This window comes from Triticum aestivum, chromosome 3B, assembly GCF_018294505.1.
Source record: "Triticum aestivum cultivar Chinese Spring chromosome 3B, IWGSC CS RefSeq v2.1, whole genome shotgun sequence".
Lineage (NCBI taxonomy): Eukaryota > Viridiplantae > Streptophyta > Magnoliopsida > Poales > Poaceae > Triticum > Triticum aestivum.
This window is the reverse complement of record NC_057801.1, coordinates 26522569-26541665: the sequence shown is the minus strand read 5'-3', so window position 1 is coordinate 26541665 and position 19097 is coordinate 26522569. Positions and strand designations below refer to the sequence as shown.

At 42.2% G+C, this 19097-nt stretch overlaps 1 protein-coding gene across 1 annotated transcript; it reads right to left on the bottom strand.

The window, feature by feature from the left end:
* Positions 1-1433: 1433 nt before the first annotated feature.
* Positions 1434-2304, bottom strand: LOC123064485 (uncharacterized). Its single transcript, XM_044487962.1, has one exon. It carries the CDS (start codon positions 2185-2187, stop codon positions 1675-1677), a length of 513 nt encoding a protein of 170 aa, XP_044343897.1. The 5' UTR covers positions 2188-2304; the 3' UTR covers positions 1434-1674.
* Between the last annotated feature and the right edge of the window lie 16793 nt (positions 2305-19097).

Here is a 19097-nt window from a genome sequence, read left to right as displayed (position 1 = left end):
CCTGTATTTCCTCCTGGCCGCCGAGCCATATGGGAGGCAGTTTATCAGGTTCTTCGTCCTGGTATTTCCATGGTCTACCTCCAGTTGTTTGCCGACGGTGCTGTAGCCATTCCTTCACCCCAAGTGGTTTCGTCCCCGGTGGTGGTGGGATCGGGCCAGGATCGAAGACGGCGAAGAGGACTCGATTGCTTTTCATTTTTGTTGTCTGGGGTCCTATCTGCAAAATGTCCGGCCTGAGTTGTAATTTTCTCTTTCTGTTGGGCCTTTCTGTAATATGTTGCATGCTTATCTAGTATAAATCCGGGTCCTTCGGGGCCCTTCTTGTGTTCAAAAAAAAAACGATGTATCATAGTAGTGTTGTAATGTTTAATGTTAAACATTTTATATTTGACTTTCAAATTTAGATGTATGGATTTTGGAATGAATCATGCTTCAATTTCAGAAAAAATTGGCACCAGTTTTACATCGTGTGTTCAAGCAACAAGATCCCATTGCCAGAAAACCTTCTGTCACCTACCCTAAAAATGTTTTTTCATCACCAAGTTTTTCATCATCTGTTTGAGATGCTCTAATGTGGTGCACTATTCCTACAGCGATCTCACTTACGCACAAGAACCTTTTTGGGTTCATGAGATAGAAAATTCAAAGGAATAGAAAAATGAGATGATATTTGCAACAAAGAAAAGAAATGAGCTTCTTTCTGCCAGAGAAAGGAAAATGAATTGACATGTATCTCAGCCTTGTAGCGAAGAGATGTCACTTGGTTTATACTTTATAGGATAGAGAATTTTCATTAGGTCCGTGCCAATGTTTTGTTCTTTGAAACGTGGAAGATAAGGATCCATTCATAATCTATAGAAGAAGAAACATAGAAATTATATCCTAGTACAAACCAAAGAAGGCCTTGACAGTAGCATTCTGCGGTTTTATATTTCAACCTTACGAATGCAACTGAACGTGCATCACAGACGCTTTCGAAGTGCAATCGTGGTTCACGGAAACACAGAAAGGGAACGCGATTCAGCCGTTTGCTGACATGGGAACGCACCGTGGTTCACGAGAACAGAGTTACAGAAACGACGAGATTCTGGCATTTGCTGACACGGGAACGCACGCACTCCACCTCCAGCTCCAGAAATTCAGGAGCGCCGCTGCCTTTCTCCGCGCCGTTGTTGCTTGGTTCGCCCGCGAAAACCCGGCGCTCCAGCGCCGCCCAACCCCAAATTTCGGCCTCCTTCCGGAGGCAACAGGCACAGGCAGGCTCATCGTCCCGCTCCATTGAAACGACGAAACCAACTGCACTGCACAGTTAATCCCAGCAACAACTCCGGCGACGAGCCGCATTGCCGAAGAACGCAAATGAGAATGGTGTCTAATCGCGCAACAACACGGCCGAGAAATCAAGGCGCCGGGCACAAGAAGGCAACGAGAGATTGCATCGCCGTCGCAATTTTCTTTGTTCTTTGCTTGCATAACAAGGCGTTAAACTAGCTTCGCTCACTCGCCTAAATTGACATTAGTAGTGGATGGTAACCTCCTCGATTAGTCCGTTCCCCGTTCCTGTACCGCAAAAGCACTACTAGTGGTAGCGGCTCCTATCTAGTTTCTTCTCGGAAGTGGTGGAAGGCGTCCACGCCGAATGCCGCCCGCCCGCATTTTGCGCCCGTCGCTTCTTCACTTGGCGGCGTAGCTGGGGATCTCGTAGATCTGGTGGATCCGCCAGATGTCGTCGTCGAAGGGCTCGGCGGCGGCGGGGCCGGCGCCGCCGCCGACGGACAGGAAGTCCTCCTCCACGAACGGGAACCACCCCAGCAGCTTCTCCTCCTCCACCCCGAACGTCCACCACGGCGACCCGTCCATCTCGTCCCACTCCGCCGGCAGGCCGCACGCCACCTCCCCCCCTCCTCCGACGCCGGCGACGCAGACGTCGGGGACGACCGGCGCCATATCCGCAGCAGGGGAGGCTACGGCGATGGAAGAAGCGGCAGCGGCAGCCGTCGCGGCCATCGCGGCGGCCTCGCGAGCCGCGGCCGTCTTCTTGCCCCCCGTTGCCCCCGCCTTGGGCTGCCTCGGCTGCTTGGCCCGGCGCTGCGGCTTCGGGTTGGGGTTGCTCCCGGCGGCTGCGGCCGCGGGGTCCTGCGGCTCCGTGTCCTGGGCCTTGGGGTTCTGCGCCCTGGTCCGCTTCATGCCGCCGCTCGTGCTCTGCCTCTTGCGAGCGCGCTCTGCGGGAGGAAGACGGCGAGCGGAGAGTGAGAGCGCTGGGGAGTGTGGGGGTGGGGGTGGGGCTGGGGCTGATACGATGCTGCTTGGGCTTTGCGGCCCTTTTGTACTCGCTGGGCGGGGTCGGGGCTCGGGTCCGGGTCGCCTTTTTGGCGGTGCGGCGAGCCAGCCACTTGATCAACACCGGTTCCGTTCAGCGGTGGGCTGGCACGGTCGCAGCTTGCACGCCGCCGCCGCCGCAGCGACACATGCAGCCGCCTTCCGCGCTGGCCGCGTGCGTGCGTCCGTCGCACCGGGTCCGTCCGTCGACCCGACCCGTGACGGCGACCCGTGTGGATGTGCATGCAACTGGACCTGGTGGCCACGTCGCTGTTCTTCTTACCCTCCCGGTCGACATGGCGACGCAGTGATGGCAATGGTGAATCACCATCCGTACTACGTTTTCCCCCAAGAAACTTCACCCTTCTGCTTGTCAGTATACGTGTACGATCATTGTATTGTACGTACTCCACACACGAGTGGTTGGGCTGAGGCCTGAGGGAGATCGCGTCGGCCACGTAGCCGTGCCCGTGTTGCACGACATGTGCGCGTGGCAGCCGCCCATGACGCGGCCGCCGGCGTGCTCACGTGAAAACGCCGGGGACTCGGGAAGGTGAGCGCCGAGGGCGGCGTGCATGTGCAGGCCGCATGCCGACACCGTGGAGCATAATTAAGAGATTCGTTCATGTAAATGCATGCTACTAGAACCTGCAAGTGCCCAAATCCCACCGGTTTTCTATCGTGTCATGTCTCATAATTAACACGTACGTATCTAACTCGATGATATACTACTCGTTCGTACTACGTGTACTGCACCGGTGGTGGTGGAGTAGCGGTACCACCAGTCGTATCTCGGCATTAAAGCGATCGACATGAGGGGCTAAGGGGCCGACATGGCGCTGCCCGTATGTCGGCAAGTCCGAGAATACGGACGGACGGACGGGGCTCGCTCAACTTGGCTGCTGCAACAAGTGGGCGGTGGCCGGGCCTGTATTTTTATGGCTCCATGGCGTCGCGTCAGGGCCGGCCGGGCGTGATCGGTCGACGGCGACGCCACTTTGTCCCAAGAAGATCCGGGACGACAGCCGAGGCCGGGGATTTGTCGTTGCTTCGATCCTCCTGCTATGCTCTGGCATGCCGCGCAACTTGGGCGGTCCCCGACGCTGCTGGCCCGGTCGGCCCCGATGCGTGCCTTCGCCGGGGTGGTGGGCATGCGTCTGCGTCTGCGTCGCGTGCGCTCGGCCGCTCGCTCCATCGGTCGGCCCGGAGCTGCCCGCCACCGCGGACCGGGTGGAGTGCGCGAGGCAGATATCTTCATCGCCCCGTTCACGACCCAACGCGTGCCCAACTTTTTTGCAACCTATGATTGTAGCCAAGTATCTCTCACCGTCTCCGGCGATGAGCGCTAGTAATAGCGGGCGATGCACGGAAGAATCAATGAGATATCTTGCTTCCTGGCCCAACGTTTGCCCAACCTTTCTGCTTTTGCAACCTAGATTGTGGCCGTGTATCTCTCACCGTCTCCGGTCGGAATAAGGAATATCTGTCGCCGCCGGCGATGAGTGCTACCTTACCTGGCGGTGCCAAGATATTTGGTGCATTTGTGTTCGTCGTGTGCCGTTTGACTATCGGTTTTTTCCACAAAAACTGTAGGCCCATCACGTTGCTGAATATTGTGGTAATGAGTCATGTGCCGGATGCCATGCTGAAGATGTTTGCTCTGTGCTTCTTCAAGGTTTGTCGGGCTCCACAAACTTAGAGCTGATAAGCGAAAGGTCTTTGGTATGTTTACTCTTTTGCTAACATCCTGTGTTCATTGTCCTCCAACATTGCATCCTTGTATCAAATATCAATCAATCAAACCATGGATGTTAAACTCGCTCCAAATATCAAATTGCATATTTTTTTTCACAAATCTACTCTATTAGTTGTCATGTTTCAATGCAGACATCTATAGTTTGTCTACATTTTCGATGCATATTGCTAGTAGTAGATACTCTTGACATAGTACTATTCAGAAGCAAATGATTAAGATAACGTGGTCATCGATTTCGGTTTTTGCGATACTTTAGACAGTATGGCTTGCTATATAGTATATTTATTTTTCAGTAAACCAAAAACTTGTAAAATCTGGTATGTGCATCTCTCTATCTGCTCACAACTGATAACTTGAGAAATCAAAACTCAAGAAATCTTAGATTCAACTCGATATTATTAGACCATGTCTTCTGAAGTTATAGTTTGAATTGTTTTTTAAATCCTCTACACTTCATAAAGAATTTCAGAAAGGACTTGAAATGGTGCCCTATGTTTGCCAAGCTAAAAACTGTGTTGCTCAATGACTGGTGTGTGGCTGCTAACTTCACTAGACTAGTTTACTTTCTTCAGCACTCGCCAATTATAAAGAATCTTATCCTTCAACTTTCATATCACTTGGTATGTGTTTTTTCATATGTGATAGCTTTGTTGTTGAAGTTACCATGTACAACTTTTTCATTTGAGTGAAATCTTATGTTTGCCACATGATTCTGTCATTAAATCAAGTGAAAGCTACAACCCAAGAGAATATTTCTCCGTGTCAAAGCATCTCAAGGTAGTACAAATCCATTGTTTTTTTTCCTCTATGGAGCATGATTTGGCCAAGGCGAGAAATATGAAGCTAGTGTTATGCCTTTTTGAACAATTGACCGAGTTAAAGATTAACTTTCATAAGAGCGAGTTGTTCTGCTTTGGTAGAGCCAAAGACGACCAGGATTCTTATAGGCAATTGTTTGGGTGCGAGTTGGGGAGTTTACCCTTCTCTTACCTTGGTATTCCGATTCACCATCGTAGGCTAACAAACAGAGAATGAAAGTGCATCGAGGATCGATTTGAGAAAAGACTGAGCTGTTGGAAGGGTAAGCTCATGTCATACGGAGGCCGTTTGATTTTGATTAATTCGGTGCTCACGAGTATGCCTATGTTTCTCTTATCGTTCTTTGAGGTCCCAGCTGGTGTTAGGAAACGACTGGACTCGGTCGCGTTTCTTTTGGCAGGGTGATGAACTTAAAAGAAAATACCGTCTTGCTAAATGGGACATCATCTGTAGACCGAAAGACCAAGGGGGCCTTGGTATTGAAAATCTTGAAGTTAAGAACATATGCCTTCTTAGTAAGTGGTTGTGGAAGCTTTCTTCCGGGACTGAGGCCATGTGGGCGCAGATCCTCCGCAACAAGTACCTCCAGACTAAAACATTGTCCCAGGTCATAGTCAGGCCGACTGATTCGCCTTTCTAGAAAGGACTAATGAAAGTCAAACAATCTATGTTCAATAGGACAAGATTTGTTATTGGAAATGGTACAAGTACACGTTTCTGGGAGGATACTTGGCTTGGAGACTCACCTTTAGCCATTCAATATCCGTCTTTATATCGGATTGCTCAACGACGTGAGGTGTTCGTGGCAACGGTATTTCAATCTGTCCCCCTTAATATTCAGTTTAGACAGTCGCTAGCGGGCAATCGTTGGGAAGAATGGCTCCATCTAGTTAGGAGACTAATGGAGGTTCAACTTTCTCACCAACCCGATGTATTACGCTGGAAGTTGACTAGTTTTGGAGTTTTTACAGTTAAATCAATGTATATTGATGTTATTAATTCGAATGCTATTCCAACTTTCAAGTATGTTTGGGCTGTCAAAGTTCCTTTTAAAAATTAAAGTGTTTATGTGGTTTGTCCATAAACAAGTTATTTTAACAAAGGACAACTTGATTAAGCGTAATTGGACAGGACCTACTAGGTGTAGTTTCTGTAATCGGGATGAGACAATTAAGCATTTATTCTTTGATTGCCCGTTGGCCAAAGTTCTTTGGCGGACGGTCCATATTGCTTTTAATATTACTCCACCGACTTCGGCCAATGCATTATTTGGGACATGGCTTAACGGGGTTGAGCCTGACTTAGCAAGACATATTCGGGTTGGAGTTTGCGCTTTGTTATGGACTATCTGAAATTGCAGAAATGATTTAGTTTTTAACAGAACATCACGGTTTCATTTCTTGCAGGTTATTTTCCGAGCTACGACACTGATCCGTTCGTGGTCGCTACTCACTCCGATGGAGGCCAGGGGGCATTTGGTTACTGGATCTATCCGTTGGGAGATGGTAGCTCGGGATATCTTCAACCGATTTGGATGGCGGTCATGTAATAGGATAGGCAATTAGTTTCCCTATCTATTTTTAGCCAGCCGGTTGTGGCACCTTTTCCTGGCTAGTTTGTGTCTAGCCATTTGTCGCTCTGTGTGAGCTGCATTTATCTTTTTCTTTTTCTTTCGCTGGAGACTGTGGAATCTTGTTGGCACTTTTTGTTATTTGGTTAATAAGATGACCGTATGCATCATTCTGATGCAGAGGCCGGGGAGCCCCCTTTTTGGAAAAAAGTACAAATCCATTGTTGCAAGGAAGATGAAATTTTTCAAGATCCTTGTACTCATGGAGTAACTCCTTCTCAAATTAACATCGAACATAGTTTTAGGTCTTCTTCCTGTAAGTTACTTTTACTACAATGCACTATTGTTTATGTAGTCTGCTTGCGTCAGTAAAAAAAAGAAATTTCGACAGGTAAACTTTGAAATGTGTTTTCTTTTTTAAATCTAGACATTGAATTGTTTGTTAATTTGTAAATAAAAAAGTCTATTAGAATGTTATATCATATTCAGTCTACAATCTTTCAATAAAGGGCAATATATTGATATCAGCTACACCCAACATCTGCTACAACATGTATACATATTTTACTGAAAATGCGATGTGGCCAAAGCAGGTGAAAATGTAAAATAACCAAATAAACAGTGTGAGGTATTATTCACTATTTAGTTCCTTTGTGGGCCTAGCGGTATGGTTAATTTAAGAGCTTTCTTCCAGTATCTGCATAGTGAGATCAAGTTGTATGTTGGTCCAATCTTCCAAAACAATTTCTTCCGCACTTCAATGCTGCTGGCTATTCAATCGTACCTTCTCATGTTTTAATGTGCACTTTGATGTACTCATTGTATCTTCTATATGTTTACACAAGCTTCAGTTTTGAGCAGAGGAAGTAGATCAGATGGTCTATTGTTCCCTGTTACTCAAACTTCCATGTCCCTGAATTAATCTTGGCAGCATGAGGTTGCCATGTTTTGTCATTTTTAATCTTGTGCATGTCGCTATTCCATTCATTTGAAAGATGAACTCCTGTCGAGATGCGATTTCAGTAGGTTCAGATGTCGATGTAGTCGTGTTGCACTTTTGTGATTGCCTAAAGTCAGTGTCGGGCCACAACTACTATACCGTTTGAACGCTTATGATTTATTTTATGTTTCCGCAACCTGACTTATGTAAGATGGTACCTACTCTGTTATATTGACCAACTTTCATGACGCTTGGAAGACTGTTGATTAGTTGGTTGTTTTTCTTCACATGTTTGGTTCTGATTGTGTTCGTTGGGTTGCATGATACCTGAATGAGATCAATGTATGCCATCAGCTATTTCAGTAGTTCCATACTTCCATTTGTGGCCATTACAATAAATACCAAGGAACAATTAGGCTACTCCATTTCTTGTTAACAAACGGTTAATACATGCGAAGTTGCTGTTCGTGGCTTGCTTTTGGGGTAATAGCTGCTATGTTGCAAAAACAACTGCTATGTTGCAACTCGGTTGGCTTTCTGGGTGACCGAGCATATCACATAACAGAATTACTCCTTTTCACGGGGTAGAAATTAGTCTAGCAAAAAGATGAGAAAATTATTTATTGAATGGTAGTACAACAATTTGTGTTCTTGAAAAGGCACTACTGTGATCGAAACATGTTGTATTGTTATTCTTTTTCTCTGCATGCTAATGGAAGTGGGGTTATGTATGTCGACTCGCAAAAGTTCTTGTTGTGGACAGGAGTATTGAAGACAGGAGATCGGGAAATTATGTTACGTTGGCAAATTGTGGGAACCGACAGACAAGAATCTGACTGTGTTGGTATTTTCTTGCTCTGCTATTGGGAGCACAAGGGAGATAACTTATGCAAAGGTGCCCTTGATGCTGTGTTGATGCAGCCTGGCTCACCCTACTGCTAATCTAAGCCTGCACACAACTGCCTTTACTGAAATCTCTCGTGGCTTAAATCCTCGTAGGTTACTGGCTTTACACCTTTTCTGTAATAATTTCAGGATTCTGCAAAGATCCTTGTCATAAGCCAAAAAAAGATATTTGTGACCTCGTATTCGGCTGCCCCTAAGAGCAAGTTGAAGGTGGTGTATACCAAGTATTCTAGGGAAAAGTGGGGAGGAGTTGCCCTGCGCCCACCTGCATTAAAAAATTGCAGATACATGGGAATTTCTATAGTTATTTTGCATTTGGAAGGCATGTCTGACATTTGTTGTGTTGGTTATTTCTTGCTTGTACAGTGAAGAAGGGTTGAAAACTTGAGACATCTGCTACGTTGTTTGATCACAAGTCAAGAATATTATCTGAGGTTTGATAAATATTAGTTGTATTAGGTTTTCGTTGGCAGTCCATGCCAATTGTGTGATAAAACTTGATCTTGTTAACCACAATATGCGTGTATACCAGGATGCGACATGCGTGAAGATCAAGTATGCTAGGAGGTTTAGATAGGCTGGTTGTTAGAGTATCTTTATCTCTTGTAAACCGTCTCTCTCTCTCTCTCTCTCTCTCTCTCTCTCTCTCTCTCTATATATATATATATATATATATATATATATATATATATATATATATATATATATATATATATATATATATCCTTGTTTATCAAAGATGTCTCAACAGCATGTGCGCATATCCCAGGGATCAGCTCTTGGCTATTTAACACGCAATTGTCGCCCTCAACAGGGTACGACGCTTCTCGCCATTCGCACAGATCTTGGTATACATATCCGTCTTCTGAATTTTATCTACGTTCTAAATACGCATGAATGATGGTTTGGAAAGTGTAATGTGTCATTCTGATCTTCTCAAAAAACAAGTGCCATGAGGATATTCAATTGTTATTCAAAAGAGAAAAAAAATATACTTTTCGTGCCTCAACTCTGGCGAAGTCTAAATTTGGCCCCTCAACTGTAAAACCGGATAACTTGCACCCTTAACTACAGAAACCAGACAAGATTCATCCTTGGACTCGGTTTTGACCGGTTTCGGTATTGACTCTCCCCGGTTCTGACCATGTTGACTCAAATTTGTATAGTTATTTCAAATTTGTGAACATGTCTGAAATTTGCATACTTTTTTCAAATCCACATACTTTTTCCAAGTTCACGTAGTTTCTCAAAATCCGCGTACTTTTTCCAAATCCATGTTTTTCTTAAAATTTATGTACTTTTTTCAAATCGGCGTACTTTTCCAAAGTTCGCATATTTTTTTCAAATTCATGAACTTTTTAAAATTTCACATACCCTTTTCATATTCGCGTAATTTGTTCATATTCATATACTTTTTTAGTATTCACGTAAGTTATTTGGACAAAGTTCCTGAATTTGAAAAATATCACAAACTTGGAAAAAGTAGGCGGTTTCAAAAAAAAGTACGTGAACATGGAAAATGCACGCAGATCTGAAAAAATGTACACGAATTAGGAAAAATACGTGGGTTTGAAAAAATTACGTGAACTTGAAAAAATTATATGAAGTTAGAAAAATTACGTGAACTTGAAAAAACTAGGTGAATTTCAAAAAAGTGATGGATTTGAAAAATGTATGAACTTTGAAACTGTACATGAATTTAAAAAAAGTTCAAGGATTTTAAAAAGCATGACCTTGAAGGAAATACGCGGATTTGAAAAAAGTACGTGAATTTCAAGAAAGTTCACGGATTTAAAAGAGTACGTGAATTTGAGTCGGCACGGGTCAAAACCGGGGTGAGTCTGCACTAAAACCGGTCAAAACCGAGACCAGGGACGTACCTTGTCCGGTTTCGGTATTTGGGGGGGGGGGGGGGGTGCAAGTTTCCGGTTTCGTAGTTGGGGGACCAAATCTACACTCAACCAACACTTGAGGGACGAAAAGTGTACTTTCTCTATTCAAAATCTGAACTATACTTACACTATTATTCATAATTTGAACCAGCTTATTTAAAACAGTGTGTAGAATCCAAGGAATAGAAAGTGTTTGATATATCTGTCCTATGTGTTGTTAACAACTATGTTCTGAATGAAGTTTGCAGATTATTGGAATATTGCAGTGGCCGTCTCTAAAATAAATCATGATGCGTTAGCGAATGGATAATGGGAATAGTTTTTAGAACTGTATTGGTTTTTTTAGGTAAAAACTCCGCGAGTTTTAGTGGATAATGGGAATGTTTACCGGTATCATTACAGTATCATGTGGCACACCGAGCCAAATATGCCTACCAGCACCTAGAGACAAAGAAAATCAGAGGTGAGCTTCAAAGTTTGAATTCCTTCCTTCATGGACATAGGATTGCACAATGACGCCCACCTAGTTTCATATGGATTTCTTAGACCACCGAAGACAGTCAACAGCGATGTACAATTTCCGTAGCAACAAAATCCTCAGCCAAGGCGAGTGCTTTCAACACTGAAGCATCATTGATCCCACGAAATACAACCGATCAAGCTCCCAAAACTGTGCCCAAGTGATCTCTACACGCCACCTTAACAGCCCCAAAATCATTGTTTCTCGAGACAGCTGCATATGCGTTAAAGTTTGACATACCAACAGGAGATGGTAGCCATACTTATTCGTACTCCCTCCATTTTTATTTAGTCCGCGTATTAGCTTTGGTCAAAGTCAATCTTTGAAAACTTTGACAAAGTTTATAAACAAAAATATTAACCTATACAATAACAAATCAACACCATTAAATTTATTATTGAATGTACTTTCACATCATCTAGATTTGTTATGATAGATGTTTATATTGTTTCTATAAAGTTGGTCAAATTTTGCTAAGTTTGACTTCAGTCAACTCTAATATGCAAAGTAAATAAAAACAGAGGGAGTACTTCATAGGCACCGCTGCTCTCCTTTTTTTATGAGGAAACTCTGCTCACTCTGTGGCGCAAGTGCTGCCTCCTATTTGGTGCCTTAAGCACTGGTTATAGTACTTCTGTCTTTTCTTTGGACAATGTGGTGCTTCTGGTAAAAGACGCACACCCCCACATGAAGCGAGTTTTGTTATAACGGGCCGGCCCATGTACATGTAATACTTTCTCGTTCACATCATACACGTTTGCACCATTTGATTTTTCCTTGAGTATTTTTTTTGTTTTTCTTCATCGCCGGTTTCGGACCATCCAGAAGGTTCCTTCTTTTTTTAGGTGGGGTTTTATTCCCTTTTTTTATTTTTGATTTGTTTGCTTTATTTTTTCTCTTTATTTCTGACAATTAAAAAACTTACTAAAATTCCTAAAGTTTATTTCAATTTCGTGAGCATTTACTAAAATTTGTAAGCTTTTCTGAAATCAAGGATATTTTTAAAAATTCTTAGAATTTTATCAAATCCGGGAATTTTTAAAAAAATTTAGAACACACATTTTTTTGAATTTTGAACTTATTTTAAACCCATTAACCCTTTCAAATTCATGATATTTTCTGAAATTTATGAACATTTTTGGAATTGATGAAATGCTTTGAATCGGGAACTTTTTAAAATTCCAATCTTTTAAACTGTAAACTTTTAAAAATCCATGATATCCTTTTCAAATTCATGAAGCTTTTTTGAATCCGCGAAACCACATACTTTTCTCGAATTCATGAACTTTGTTAAAGTTTGCCAAAATTTTCCAAATTCATGAACTTTATTTGAAATTCCCCCAAAAAATATATCAAAATTTTAGGTTTTCTCGAATTCATGATTTATTTAGTGCACAAATTATTTTACACTATATATAAAACTAGTTGTCATGTCAGTTTTTTTAAATAGTTGTCATGTCAGCTGAGTAGGAAATAACGATCGGGGAAGAAAAAAACAACAAGGTTTGTGAGGTAGTGAGAGCAGGCGCGAGAGGAAGAGGTGGAAATACTGGCCAACAACCCACGAAGTAATCTAGCGAGTGCCAGTGACCCCTATCAGTCGGAATCACTAATTAAGGAGTACTCCTTGCATGCACGGTGCATGTGCGCCACTTATCTCAACCTGTGAGTTTTCTTTGTTTTCGTTGATTTGTTTATTTAAAAGGTTTTATCTCTTAATTTTTCATCCAAATCTTGAACCGTTCTCGCCGTTAGATTCCTTGCATCGAGGTACTCAAAACTAAATCCCATGTTGATAGGTTTCGATGAACTTTTATTCACGAAGAATCTCGCCCGGAGCATCTTTTCCTTTTTTGAAGAGGCACGCGTTTTTCCTTTTCCGAGAGATGCCTCTCACGGGAGCAAATCCGTGCCACTACGAGGAGTAAGTTTGTCCCTCTCGGCTCTCGCAGAAGGAAGAAAAAAAATATAATTTTTCCTTTTCGAGAGGCATGATCGTGCCTCTCGCGGAAGGAAAAAAAGAAGGAAACCTGCGTTTTCCCTTTTTCGAGAGGCACGACCGTGCCTCTCAAAGAAGAAATCTGTGCCTCCACAAGAAGTAAATCTGTGCCTTTTATAGAAGGACAAAAATAGGATTTTTTTTCCCTCTCACGGAATCAAATAATTGCCTCCACGAGAAGTATATTTATGTCTGTCACAAAAGTAAAAAGAAAATGCATTTTCTCCTTTTCAAGAGGCCCGACCGTGCCTCTCACAGAAGCAAATTCATTCGTCCACGAGAAGTAAACTTGTGCCTCTCACTGAAGAAAAAAATGTAGTTTTTTTTTCCGAGAGGCACGACCGTGCATCTCATGGAAGCAGATATGTGTCTCCACGAGATGTAAATCTATGCCTCTCACGAAAGGAAAGAAAACTTGTTTTTTTCCTTTTTCGGGAGGCACAACCATGCCTCTCGTGTTAGCAAATCCATGGCTTCATGAGAAGTAAATCTGTGCCTCTCGCGGAAAAAAAGAAGAAGAAAACTTGTTTTTCTCCTTTTCGAGAGGCGCGACCGTGCCTTTCACGGAAGCAGATCGGTGCCTCCACGAGAAGTAAATATGTGCCTCTCACGGAAGGAAGAAAAATAAACGTGTTTTTTGCGCAATTTGTTTTGGGTCCAAAACCTAAGAAAAACTAGGGCGAAACTGAAAAGTCGAGAAAAAAACATCTAAAAGACGAAAATGCATACAATTTTTTTTCCAGAGAGAGTGTGTTTGCAGATTTAAAAATGTTGGCAAATTTCAAAACATATCCACCGATTAAAAAATCTTGGCAAATTTAAAAAACTAGTGGCCAATTCTAGTAATATTCCAAATTTAACTTATATTCATGAAATTGATAAATATTGTTAGATTTCTGAAATTTTCAAGAATTTGGAAAATGTTCTCAAGTTTCAAAAAATGTTTCAAGATTTAAAATATATTCCTATATTTCTAGAAAATTTTACCTATTTCAACAACCTTACAATTTTAAAAACATCTATGAATTTGAAAAATGGTGCACAGTGGTAAGAAAATCATGACTTCGAATATTTTTGCGCAATTTTCAAAAGAATCATTAATTTGAAAAAAAACATATTTGGAAAAATTCACATATTCAAAAAAGTTCACAGTTTGAAAAACACAGATTTGAAAATTAGGTAAAAAAGCAAAATGGGGAAAATAAGAAGAAGCCAAAAGAAAAAGCGTAGAAAAAAATAATAAAGTGGTTTAGGGAAGGTCCTAGAACCTTTCAAAAAAAAACGGTGGTTAGAAAATAGTTATGCCTGACCCATAGAGAGGACAGGGCACGCGAGGTGGTACACAGTAGGTCGCCATCCAGTGACCTACGCACGGAATAGGATCGGCGAGCACGACTATAAATTGCTTACTGCAAGACGCAGGGGAGGGTCGTCAACACACTCCTTTAATGGGCTGGCTCATTACACTTTACCACTGATTTTCCTCTATGAATGTGTAGCCTTTGTCCTTTCAAAAACCAGGTAGCGCAAAAATGTAGCAATGGTTTTCCTCTACGATTGCACTTTTTTTTACTTTGTTTATATTTTGATATTATATAATCTGGTACGATAGATACAACCTAGAATGTACGAAACACAAGTGGGAGTAACTACACCCGATAGTTGGAAACGTTTGTGTATAACAAGGTTCTAGGACAAGACAGATACGAATTACTGTACTTAACTTTATAACAAGGTTGCTGAGCGTTGATATTTTTGCATGAAATCTAAAAATTGTTTGTGCAATTTTAAAAATTGTTCATGACATTCAAAAAATTACATGTAAAAAATGTACATACATTTCAAAATATGTTCATGACATTATAAGAAAATCATCAATATGAAAAAGCACATGTAACTAAGGTTTTAAATTCAAGTCTCTGATTTATTTACGTCTATGTTGTATGCTCTTCCTCCCAACCTGGCGAGGCATCTCACGGAACGATGACTATGTGATGTCGAGACGATGGCGGAATAAAATCTTAGCATTTGTATCCACGCAAGCATTGAACATGGATTTTTTTAATTTAGGTTCATGAAAATGTATTTTTCGCAAAATAAATAAATCATTCCATGTTTTATCTGTCTAAACTGGATTGAAATATAATTGCATGATAAAAATGATATGTCTAAAATAGCAGAGTTCAATTTTGTATCTTGGTCTTGTTTGTTGGTGAATGCAGTCCGAGCATAGAAACGCGTGATTTTAGTTATTGTTACCCTTAGTTTGCTCGCATATAGGAGTTTATAGCCTTTAGGTAGATACACATGGTTATACAATTGCTTGAGTATTCTTTACCTGATTATGCGTTTTAGGGTATAAAATATATGTCTTCCCGAATATCGCTCTGTATAGGAATTTCTTGCATTTTGTAATCATGAGAAACCTATCATAATTTGTACTGTGAAATTCTCATGGGTATAGGAGAAAAGTTTTTGAATTGTCTTTAGTGCCATGGCCGTCTGCGTCATTGACAGGGAGTGAAGATGCACCGCACGGATGCATGAGGTGGGAGATGAAACTTCCCTTCCACCTGGACAGTTGGCGGATAGTGGGTGTTCTAAACCAATGCCCATCATAAATTATGGTGATCTAGAGCCGGACAATGACTCCATTAGAGCGGTCTTTTGACCGAAAATCGTTATATAAATGATTTTTTTAGATTCAACCCTGTTCGAATTAACTCATAATCTATCAACAACCCTGCTCGAATTAACTCATAATCTACCCTGATAGATTATGAGTTAATTCGAGCAGGGTTGAATCTAAAATAAACCATTTATGAAATTACAGCTTTTGCTAAAGAATGTGCTTCTAAATTCGAGTCACCATGCCTGCCGACGGCGCCATTCGAAGCACATTCGAAGAGGGACATATTATGTTTAGAAGCACATTCTTTAGCTAAACACCCGCGGTCACCATGCCTGCCGACAACACCATCAACAGGTATTTTAACTGAACCCGCTGGGGGCGCTCTCCATGTGACCTGAGACGAGCCTGCATTCTCGACTGCTGGCCAACTGGCCAGAGATGGACTAGCTCGGCCTCCTGGATGTCATTCAGATAACCTTGAATGAAGGAAAAAAGTGGTTAGGGGAGACTGAAGCTGCTCCTCATGAACGACTTTCCTCCTTGCCCACCATATCGACCAGAGTGTGACAAGTAATTTCACAAAATCCTGACTGCTTAAGGAATCTTGCATTTCCACGACCCAAAGCCTCGCATCGTTGTGAGTACATGCTATCATGTGATCGATCAGATCATCGTCCACAAGGGACGAGACGCATTTTGACATGGTACAGTTTATAAGAGCATGTCTCCAAGTATCCTGAGCAGAGCTGCAAATGAGACATATATCAGACTCTATCATCTTCCTGTGGTTCCGCACTGATTCAGTAGGGATCGAGTTCCTGGCAAGCCGCCAAGCAATTTTTTTAGCTTTCCTGGGATCATCAGTTTCCACAAGCTCGTCCATTCCCTCTTCTTGTCATCTATGTTGGAAGATCCCGGCCTCTCCATGAGCCAGTCCTCTCTTCCGCGCTTTGTCTCCATAAGTAATCTATATTCTATAAGCAGATCTAACTGTGAATTTCCCTGGTTTTTCATAATGCCATGCCCATGAATCCGCCATACTGATCGAACACACAGGAATGTTCACTATAGCTTTTACATCGGGCTCCTGCAACTGTTCGCGCAGAACCACCCTATCCCATTGCCTCTCAGAAGGGTTAATCAGTACATTGACTTTGTCCAAGGGGTTTTGGCTTCAAGGATGTAATGCGCGCAACATGTAGGGTGTGTTGGATTATGGCCAAAGTGCACCCTACCAAAATTTTGGTCATGACCCAAAAATTGGTCTTTGTTTGGATGGTTGCCAATTTTTTGGCATGCCAATGGACTCTACCCAACTCTAATTTATTTTTCTTGCCAATGTTGGCCAAATCATGGGCAACCAAAACCTCAATCAAATTTTTGGCAAGCCAATGCTTTGGTGGGCCAATCTTGGGCACAAACCAAACACACCCATAATCTCTCAGTATCCAGTTCTGGTTCCAGATATTTGTTCGTTATCCATTACCATATTCTGAAAATTCCTTGCTTCAACACTTCGGAACAGCACAAATTGCTCTCCAAACCTGGGATGGGTCAGATCCTAGAGGAGCTTCGAGAATTTCACTATCCGAATAGTAAACTGCTTTCAACAGTTTTGCACTTGACGAATCCGAATTTTGTAAAAGTCGCCATGACTGTTTTGCAAGCATCGAAACATTGAACATTTGTGTATCTCAAAAACCCAATCCCCCCATATATTTTGGCATGGTTAGAGTTTCCCACGAAACCCATGCTGTCTTTCGAGCTCCATTTTTACTACCCCAAAAGAACTGATGCAACAGTTTGTCAATGTGCAGACAGAGGCCTCTTGGCAAAAGAAAAGAGGACATAGAGAATGTGGGGATCGATTGTGCTACTGATTTTATCAAGACTTCTTTCCCCGCTACTGCGAACATTTTTCCATCCACCCTGTATCCTTGAATTTTTTTTCCATCCACCCGTGTATCTTTGCCCATACTCTGTCCTTGATATACTTAAACTGTCCATTCTTATGACGACTCTACTAGACTTTTTCTTAGTAGTCACCATAATGGCCCAATCACCATATAGTTGTGGATATGGTGATTCTCGCAAAGAAGGCACTCTAGCAGACCTGTCACAATTTATGGAGTGCCCTCTATATCTGACCTCCTGAGCGTCATATGTAGCGTCTCGGGGCCACTGTTTGGAGTGCTCTTCATCTGACAGTTGTGTGTGCGCGCGGATGGAATATTACGTGGTCTCCACCTCACATAGGTATGGCAGAGATTGGAAAACATGTTTCATTGACAATTTGGTCTCATAATATTGAGCCTTTTAGAGCATCTGCAGCCGGACTTAGCAAATCCGTTCCCTCAAATATCCGCGGACTCGCCCAGGCGCATCTGTGGACATTGAACGGGCACTTCAAAAAATGCAATCCACATCCAGACACCTCAATTACCATATCTCAAATCCATACAAACTCATGCAACTACATCGACGCACACGCATCGTCCGGCTACTCCATCACACTACACTAAACGTGCCATCGGACACCAAAATTTGACATGTTTGACTATGGTGGAGTTCATCCACCACTACAAGGGAAAACCCTAGTAGCAGCGCTGGTTTTAGAGCTACTACTAGTAGCGGTTGTACAAGCGCTACCAGTAAGGCGCTACAGTTAACTGGTAGTAGTAGTGCTGGTTTCCCATCGCTACTGCTATACCTAGTTAGCAGTAGCGCTCGTGGGGGAAAAGCGCCGCTGATAGTAGTAAGTAGCAGTACTATTTCTTTTGAAAAGTGCTATTGCTTATTTTTCCTGTATTTTTAAAATTACATCTTATTTTCGCTGTATTTGTATAGGTTTTATATACAGTACTTTCATCATATGATTTTATGACCATGATTAGTTAGTATATACAATAGTGGGTGAAATGAATGTGGATTAGGTTCAAGTGGAAGCAACATGTGGTGCATGTCAAAAGTATACTACTGAAATGAATGTGGATTAGGTTCAAGTGGAGGCAACATGTGGTGCATGTCGAAAGTATACTAGTAAATTGAATATGGATTAGGTTCAAGTGGAAACCTAATCCACATTCATTTCACCCACCATTGTATATACTAACTAATCATTTCGATGTGCACGACATGTTGCCTCCACTTGAATCTAATCCGTGTCCCTAGTCATTACCACCAACCCTAGCTATTTAATCATTATAGTAATTACCACCAACACAAGCTATTTAATGATCATCATAGTCATAACCATCAAGACTAACTATTTAATCATCATAGTCATCGTGTAGCACATCATCATCTTCAAACTCATTCTAGCTAGCTAATCACCACCAACACTAGCTACGGTAGCTATCTAATCACCACCAACACTAGCTAATAATAATCATCATAGTCATCACCATCAACACTAGCTATTTAATCATCATAATTATAGTGTAGCACATCATCATTTTCAAACTCATTCTAGCTAGCTAATCACTTCTGCTACTCTCTCTCAGGTAAAATAGCATAAAACATGTGTAGCACTCCTGCTTCATCATATTGGAGCATGTAGATGAACCAGTCTCCTAATTGTGGGTTGCGCTTCTGATTGCTGCCCCTAGTACTTCTCTGCTGCGATCCTTCACAATTTTGCTCCAGTCTTTAACTATTAAGACTTGCTGGCTTCGAGAAATGATGAATGCACTCACGTGCAATGTAGGATATCTTGTTCGTAAGCTAACCATTGTCACGCGACCT